This window comes from Protopterus annectens, chromosome 3.part1, assembly GCF_019279795.1.
Source record: "Protopterus annectens isolate FY-2018-M chromosome 3.part1, PAN1.0, whole genome shotgun sequence".
Classification (NCBI taxonomy): Eukaryota; Metazoa; Chordata; order Ceratodontiformes; family Protopteridae; genus Protopterus; species Protopterus annectens.
Window position 1 is genome coordinate 1,043,278,120 of NC_056732.1, and position 9,686 is coordinate 1,043,287,805.

General features: G+C 34.8%; 1 protein-coding gene across 1 annotated transcript in view; it reads left to right on the plus strand.

Moving 5' to 3' along the window:
* ERMP1 (endoplasmic reticulum metallopeptidase 1) overlaps positions 1–9,686 on the plus strand; it is a 1,021,143-nt gene that overhangs the window by 150,737 nt on the left and 860,720 nt on the right. Inside the window, exon 3 of the mRNA XM_044067197.1 lies at positions 7,266–7,393. Within this exon, the coding sequence (XP_043923132.1) occupies positions 7,266–7,393 (128 nt within the window). The remainder of the gene's footprint in view (positions 1–7,265; positions 7,394–9,686) is intronic.

Here is a 9,686-nt window from a genome sequence, read left to right on the forward strand (position 1 = left end):
ACAAAATGACCTAGCTAGGCTTAATGCTAAATTATACACTGTTTTAATAGTTCTCATTATCGGTGGAAAAAAAGTAGTAGCCATTCTATGGAGAAACACTTGCATGTGAATGAAGCTTAAGATCATTAGTTTTTACAAGTATGATAAAGGGCTAATTTGCTCATTAACACTGGAAATTAACAGAACATTATTCACACTTATCAATTTATATTGGATTCTTGGTATAGGGATTAGGACTATTAGCATTTAGATCTGGTTGTTCAGACCTCAAGGGGTAGCAATATATTAGCTGGTGATTTAACTGTATCCTAAAGGAAGAAGATACCAATGCTATTAAAAAAAAGGAAAATTGCTGCACCAGCTAAAGAATTACTAAAAGTTATGGATTTGATTAATATTATAGATATATTTGATTTCTTAGACCCAAGTTCCCTTATCTTTGCTCATTATTCTCATAGATATGGATCTCCGGCTAGGATTAATAGAGTTCTTATTTCAAACGATTTACTCAATAGTTTAGATAAAGTAAAAGTGGTATCCTTCCCACTTTCTGACCACAATGCCATAACTTTTGATCTTCTCTTTAAAAGTAACAATAATATTCATACAAAATGCATCCCTGCCTACATAACTACTTTAAAAGATTTCAAGGAATCTTTCAATAAGAGAATGCAAACTTTTCATGTAATTTAATTATATGAGTGATGTCTTTGAAATTTATGTTTGGGATGCATTAAAAGCATATTTATATGGTAAAATTATTTCATGGTATTCTTTTTTGAAACTGAAATAGAATAAGGAATTCACTGGTTTACAAAAGAAAATAGACAACTTAAAACTTCTTAAAAAACAAATACAGCACATACAAAAGAGAATAAGAGAGTTGAATGATAAATATTTTGAAATTTCTAAATCGTAAAACTAGGATTAATCTAGAAAGGATTAAGTTAGTTTGTTCTATAAATCCTAAATCAGTACACAGGTTAGCAAACAGAACCAAGATAATTAAGAAGTCCAGTGATATTAACAAAATCTTCTCAAAAGAAAAGAGAAAATGTTACTAATCCGTAAGATATTCTGCTTGAGTTTAATTCTTACTATAGTACTTTAAACAACAATAATTCTGTTGTGGATTCGTAAGGGGTAATTAAGAAATTCTTAAGAAACAATATTAAAAATGAATTAACTGAAGATCAAATGAAAGTAATTTATAAACCTATTTCACTTTCTGAATTAAAAGTTGAAATTAATAAGTTAAAGCAAAATAAGGCTCCAGGCAATGATGGTATTATTCCATAACTTTACAAGTTATTGCAAAATGATACATTAGGGTTCATATTACGTTACTGAACAAATAATGTAATCGAACCATCACAACTTCGAAATGACAGCATTTCGAAGCTTGTATTTTGGGGGGCTGCACCCCCCACAACCCCTGCTAAATATATATTCCAACTCCAAGCTCGCACAACAGTGGGGAAAGGGCAAATACGACAGTCCTCACTGTAGTGCGATCCCACAATGCCATCTTCAAAATGCAGCCATTTTGAAGTTTTGATGGTTTGATTATGTTAGCTTTCGATAACGTAACAGGAACCTGATACAATACTACTTAAAAGTTTTTATGTTAACCAAACAACTAAGTGTCTTCCCCTCCTGGAGATGTACTATTATTTCTCCAATTTTAAAAACGGAAAAAATTCAGCAAAATGTTCTTCCTATAGACCTATTTCTTTATTAAATATAGACTATAAACTATTTGTGTATACATGCTAACAGGTTAAAACAGTTTCTTCCATCCTTAATTAATGATGATCAAATTGGTTTCATTTTGAATAGGAATTCTTATGATAATAAAGTTATATTAACTTTGATTTAACAAATAATACAACTGAAAAGTTAATATTAGTAAGCTTGGAGATTGACAGAGCCCTTGATTCAGTAAATTGGAATATTCTCACTTTAGGTTTAGAAGAGTGCAACTTTTAGTAATTTCATTCATCTTATTAAATTCCTTTACATATGCATTAGAATTCTCATAAAGATAGGTTCTTGTATTTCAAAATCAACATTCTTAAAGAAACTAAACAAGGATGTCCTCTTTCCCCTTTAATTTTTATGCTGGTTATTGAGCCTTTTGCTAATCTAATTAGATCTTCACCACATATTAAGGCATTTCATTTAGGTAATAATTTAACATCTAAAATCCAGCTATTTGCAGATATTTTATTGACCCACAAGGACTGTAATAACTCTACCTGTCCTTTTCAAACTCATGGAATCCTTTCAGAAAAAAATCTTGCCTTTTCTTTAATGATAATAAAACAAAAGTCCTACCAATAAATTATAATTTTAATACTATAGATAATAAATTTAATACTTTAGATAATGCATTTAATAAGTATATTAATGACAAATTATTTAGTTATAACTGTTACGGATCATATCTATACAATGATATTTATAAATTTTAAAAGTAGTTTGAATTCTATAAAGCACCTTACAAATGGAATAATTTCCTTTTTTACAACGGATGAGAGACTCCTATTGATTAAAATTATGTTGCCAAAAATTTTATATTGTATTCAGTCATTATCTCTTCTTCCCTCTAAAATCTGAATTTTAAAGTTTCTATGGCATCCTAATAAACCTATGATAGCTTTAAATCATCAAACTAAAGATTTGTCTCTAGGGAATATTGGTGTGCCCAATCTAGAACTGTATTATCCATCTTCTATTATTAAAACATCTGCTGTTTGGATTAACAATTCTTATGCTAAATGGAAAGATTTCCAAGATAGCCTATGTTGTAAAACTGTTCCAAATTCTTTCTTTTTTAAACAATTCTCTGTTTTGGTCATTAAAAAATATTTTTTAAACTATGTAAATCTAAATATTTCTCCTATATTGCTACTATAATTACATTCTTAATTAAATTCTTAAATTTTATGTATAGAAACCCGATATACAAAGCGTGTTTTTTAACTTACAGATTGAGTACCTTTAAAGAGAATAATTTTATATATTTGTTTCAATTGATGGTACATTGGCTACTTCTATATTAAATAAATTTAATTTGGATAAAGACTTGTGGTTGCATGTGCAAAACTACAGACAATTTATGGAAAATATATTCATTCTTATGCAACCAAAAATAATAAACTCTACTCCCAAATTAATTGACTTATCTCTTAATATAGCAGGATATTTCTGGTAAAGGACTTGTATCAAAAATATATAAAGTGATTAGAATGGAAGAGGAGTATACTAAAGATAGCTATCGGTCCTATTTTAAACAAATTAATAATCCTCTACATGAGGTGGATAAAAATCATGTTATCTTCTAAACAGACTACTAGCTCTCTTAAATAGAGAATTTTCTCTTGGAAATTTCTTTACAGATCTTTTTTACTCCTCACAGAATTAAATTGCTGTCCAAGACTAAAATAGTAATGATGTCAACTAGATTTCAAGGGTGATTGACAGCACGTTGACACCACATGTTTAATTGTGTCATGCTTGAATCGTATTGGGAGTAAATGAATATTTTTACAGTCTTTATTTTTGAATAACCTTTTCTTTAATCAAATGTGCATGTACTGAAGTGTGTTATGAAACTAAAATACCCAGTTTTATGGAGGATTCTATCCATAGCAAGAAAAGTTATAACAAGAAATTGGAAAACTGATTCTCTCTCTCAATGAATTATGAATGAGGTATGTCATTTGGAACTGATGACTGTTGAATCGAGGACTAATAGAATTACATCCACATACAATTCTTGGATGAAACTAAAAACAGTTAAACCATAGTTGAACTGTCATTAATTGTAAATGTGTTTAGATGTTTTTATAATAATATGCACCGTTTGTAAATATTTATTGGTTGAAGAGTTTTATTTCTGTATTAATTTAATGTGACCATTTGTTCTTTTAAAATCAATAAAATATTAAAAGAAACATTGAGGTTTCTACTCAACAATCTTCAGCAGGTTGAATTATCCTCCAAAGTTCTCTCTAAAATAGCAATATTATTTTATCTGTTCTATTACTTCTGGAGTCTTGCTTGAAAAGACACAAAGGTACAAATCTGAGTGTGCTTGGATGACACTGGTTAGAAAGAAATACAATGATATTGTGCCTGAAAGCAGTACAGTTGAGAATTGAAGGTTTTGAACAAATGAGTAGTACTTCCCAACATGATGATCTGTTGACAAAATCCTAGGCTCACTCATCTGATCAAATTCCACAGTCTGTGAAGGACAGAGGTATTGTGGGGGAAAGTTCCCTTTACCTGTGGTGTAATGACCTCAGAACTGATTATAGTAAGTTGGGAAATGCCAAGGGTACAGCCTCCTGCTTGACAGCTGTTGGAGGTTTTTACCTTCCACCTAAAGTTTTTCATATTTACTTCAAAATACACTTTGTTCAGTTAATTTCAAACAAGATGATGGTATTTGGTCAGCATTATTAACCCAAAGCATAGACCCTTTGCTGATCATAACTAATTTACCTAATATGTATTAGAAGTTTCTCCGTTTGGGGTCTGCAAACGGAAAACACATATTCTTTGTGTAACTTTATGGTTACATAGTCTCAGGTTATTCGGTGAGTTGTGTAGAAGGTACAGCTCTTCTGATATTACAAAGGTGTACTTGCTGAAGAAGTTAGAGCATCTGGGATGTCTTGTATAACAGCATACGTGTCTGAAAATGGGGGTTAGGGTAGAATAGGAAACCAACTACCCCCCACTAATAGCAGGAAAGTGAAGCAGCACAGATCTGTATTTTTTTTGGGGGGGGGATCTGCAGTCTTGGTCTCTTATTGTGGACAGAGCACCAAGAGTGCACCCATATGAGACACTAAAGCACACAAGGCAGTTCCTCATTTCAGGTGACAGAAGCCTTGCCATGCTCCTGCATGATTTAGTTTGAAAGTTTTCAGTTTGTAGGGGCCAGGGGTACATCCTTAGATTCAGCTGAGCTGAATTTAACAACTAGTATTCCGTTCATGTAGAGAGAAAATCCTACAACTTGTCAATCTGGTTTTGCCATAGATTGCACTTTCTCTCTGAGGTATGCGTTATGATGACTGAAAAGTATGACTTCAGTTAAATGTCAGACTAAAATTTTGTCTCGCATTCCACCTGCTACTCTGCCAAGCTCTTGAAGTCATGCATGTAGAGTTCAAGTTCTCTTTTTCTATTTTTAGCCTTTTGGTGTAGAATTAGCATGTATTGAAATCAAAATTTCTCATACATAATGTATCTAACACCCTGTAGAGTTTTGCTTTGGTCCTGACAGATGGTTGGTTAATGGATTGAAGCTTCCTTGCTAGGTGCTAATTAGTGCTCTGTTTTCATATCCTGAAATCTTGTATCATCAGTTTAACACGTGGGTTTATAGATGGCTACTGGAATTCAGTCCAGGAAAATATTAAGCAGTCTAGCTCAGATTTCCAGTTTCTCCAAAGCTCGCTCTGATTAAGTGACTTGCTCTGCATTACACAGTAGGCAGATGAAAGCTGAGGGAATCAAACCCTGCACCACAGAAAGCAGCTCGTTAACAGCTCATAGCCTTAATTATCTGGGATAACTTCCAGGCACTATCATTTCCTGCACTAGCTGTAGGACTCATGGCAAGAGTGCGACCATTAAGAGTAGGTAAACACTAGGTTTTGCTGAGTTTGGAAGGGAAGTCTGAAAAGCTGTGTGAGCCAAGAAAGAAGAATAGATCTTTCCCATTGATGATTTGTAAAACCTGCTTAGTTTCTTGTACAAGTTAGTGTTTTGAGTGAGCAAGACTGTATAATGTGGATATCCGTTAGACTGAAACTAAATGAATTGCTGTACTTTCTGGGAGTGTCTTTACTGCTAAGAAGGTTTACAGTATTTGTTTCCTTTTTTATTTTAGTTAGAGCAGCTTCTGTGTTAATTTCTGCTTTAAATAATCAAAGCTGTGTTGTAATAATGGCATTTCGGTTATCTAAATAATTCTGAGAACTATAATGAATAAAGAAAACCAGTGGAGTGAATGCTCAACGGAACAACAAGCTCAAAGATAAATAGTTAAAAACAAACACCGCTGAGCAAGACAATGGAGGATTGCAGTCTCATTTAAAACACAAGTAGCTCCAAAATCCAATAGCCAATGATGTAAATAATCCAAGTGCAGGCGATATACGTAAAAAACAGGTTTATTGGTAAAAAGGTGAGCGCTTTCGCATAAGCTTCTTCAGACCTATACATGTCTATGAAATGAGACTGCAATCCTCCATTGTCTTGCTCAGCGGGGTTTGTTTTTAACTAATTCTGAGAACTGTTTCATAGAAGGTCAAGTTTATGAATTTGATGTCCCATGACAAGGTTGCAACTTTGCTCCGATGTATGAACGGAATGCTTGTGTATATTGTGTGTTCTAGTTAGCTTTTGAGTATAAATGTGGATTGGTATGCATCACAAGAAGGCACATTTAGTATAGAGTTTGTGCAAAATAAGGTAATGGTGGTAAATGTTTTCCGTAAACTGCAGACTTCTTGCACAGTGAAATTTGCAGGAATGGCATTTTTCTTTGTGGTGCAGTACCTCATTAGTTCTGTCTCTGTGTATTCCAAAACATTGCCTAATGACAAAAATGTATTGGAATCATACTTCAGCTTTAGTCATTTTGTTCCAAATGTGGGTTATACTACAGTAAACTCTCAATTAACTGTCAGCCGTGGGAATTGGTTTATGCTAGATAACTGTAGTTTCTGGTTGCTTGAGAGTTGCTATTAAAAATAGGCCTGACTAATACTGTACCCTTTGCTATTTATTTGGTTTGACTTGTTCTTAGGTTGGGGAGAGAGAGGGAATTTATTCCGATCTTCCTTTTTAAAACTCAAACTCTAAAAATGTATTATGTTTTTTGAGAGGGAGGCAGAAAGTGCAACACGTAAAAATTGTAATGTATTTTTTAGATTTTATTTCTGGTTGCTTTATAGGTTCATAGGTATGTACTAGGCCATCAAGCCCTAGGGCCTATATAAGCCTAGCCAAACGAGGTTCCCTGGCTTTCGCCACCCAAGAAAATTATTTAGAGTTCTGGTTAATTGAGAGTTTATTGTATGTGGGACTGAAGTTTTTAATAGAATATTAGTGTACACAGTTTATGCTCATCTTACGTGCTTCCAGCAGTATATGGTAGAAGCTGTTTTGAAGGACCCTGTGGTAACATACTCATTCTCTGTCAGATTGCCATTTAATATTTCTTTGATTTTGGTTTATAGGGGCCAGTGATGATGCAGTCAGCTGTTCAGTTATGCTGGAAGTTTTGCATTCACTCGCCAGCTCATCTGATTTTCTCCAGCATGCTGTCATATTCCTTTTTAATGGAGCAGAGGAAAACATTTTGCAGGTGAGCTCTGTGCAAAGTGGGTACCGAATTCTTGTTGGAGTTTATATATGCAGTATTGAGAATGCGGGAAGTTTTCATTAGGCTGTGCATTCAGTGAATGGATATATATTCTTGTTCATACAGAACTAAGAGTTTGCTTTCTTTATAGTATAGTCAATTAATGTTTCTGCAGAGAAGATTGAATTCCAGGAAAAGAAATGTGTATTTTTTCCTTAAAATTTGTAGGATCTTTTATATCTCCTTTTCCCTAAGTATTCCCCCATCCACAGTGAGAATAGGCATGCACACTTTCCTTTTAACTTGTCTCAGACCAAACCTACAATTATGCATATTGGGCTTGTCTGCAGGCACAAGGACTGTTTAAAAACTTTCCACAAGATCTTGGCTGTACCGCTTTGAGCCATTAAGTTGTTGGGATTTATCAAAGCTAGTATGGAACAGGTGGAGGAGACCCTGGAGAGGTGGAAATATGCTCTAGAGAGAAGAGGAATGAAGGTCAGCAGGACTAAGACAGAATATATGTGTGTGAATGAGAGGAAGGATAGAGGAATGGTGAGGATGCAGGGAGTAGAGGTGGCAAAGGTGGATGAGTTTTAATACTTGGGATCAACAGTTCAGAATAATGGCGAGTGTGGAAGAGAGGTGAAGAGAGTACAGGCAGGATGGAGTTGGTGGAGAAGAGTGTCAGGAGTGATTTGTGACAGACGAGTACCAGTAAGAGTGAAAGGGAAGGTCTACAAGAGGGTAGTGAGACCAGCTATGTTATATGGGTTGGAGGACAGTGGTATTGACAAAAAGGCAGGAGTCGGAGCTGGATGTGGCAGAGTTAAAGATGTTAAGATTTGCACTGGGTGTGACGAGGGTGGACAGGATTAGGAATAAGCATATTAGAGGGTCAGCTCAGGTTGGAAGGTTTGGAGACCGAGCCAGAGAGGCGAGATTACATTGGTTTGGACCTGTGTTGAGGAGGGATGGAGAGTATATTGGGAAAAAGATGCTAAGGATGAAGCTGCCAGGTAACAGGAAAAGAGGAAGGCCTAAGATGAGGTTCATGGATGTGGTGAGAGAGGACATGCAGGTGGTTGGTGTGACAGAGCAAGATGCAGAGGACAGGAGGAAATGGAAACAGATGATATGCTGTGGCGACCCCTAACGGGAGCAGCTGAAAGAAGAAGAGTATGGCACTGTTTGACTGTATTTGCAAAATAATCATTCGGTATTGAAAATAAATATTGGCACTGTTTGACTGTATTTGCAAAATAATCATTCGGTATTGAAAATAAATATTGGCTGCCACCAGCACTGGCAGAGAAGAAATTTGGTAAAGTGTAGGTTATACTTTTTACTTTGTATCATGGTATAAGATTGAACAGGTTGTGGCAGTCAAGCAAGAAGTGTATAGTCCAGGGGCATCCTGTGCTTTTGTCATCATGATTTTGTGACCATTTCCTTTCAGCAAATAACAGTTTTTGATGCAAGAAAAGTACCTGATAACTGCTCCCTTGCTATGCTTCTCCTGCAGTGTTTTATTCCCCTACTAATACCTTGAGCAAATTCATTAACTACCATTCATTTAAATAATCTCTGAGCAAATTAATTAGCTACCATTTATTTTACTAACCTCTGAGCAAATTCCTTGGCTACCATTTATCTTGCTTTTTGGATCTGAATTTAAGTGGTACAGATAAACTATACGAAACCCATCTCCAACAAAGCAAAGAACTAGAAAGACTGACCTTGTGACATTCAGTATTAACTTGTGTGTTAAATCTAAATAGTTTTATGAATACATTGAACAGGCAAGGCAGCAGTAGGTTTAAAGATGATTGGTATTGAGGAGATGGCCTTGAATGCCTTACCAGGAAAATGCTCTCTGCAGGTTGACATACAGCCATCTGTTGTCCTACAGCAGTTTCAGGACCCTGTCTATAATGTTGGCCACAGTAAAGCAACAAAATCAACATTAATGCAAGGTGTACCTGCTATACAGCAAACTATGTAGATATTTTGGGAGATACAAACTTGTGCCTGTTGTACTCTGAATAAAACATAAAGGTAGCAACATAAAATTTGTATTACTTTAACTGCCACAGCATTAAAATTACTCCACATCCTTTCTTTTTCCTTGCACTTAACGGTCTCCTTTTGTGTAAGTTTTATTTTCTGTTTTTCTCCCACTCTGCATTCAGACCTGATGGTCATAGCTTGGTAACTGACACACTGCTTAGCTCTATTTCCATCCTTAAGTCAGTGTCACTTGTTAAATATGTATATAAACGCACAAGCTATGCTT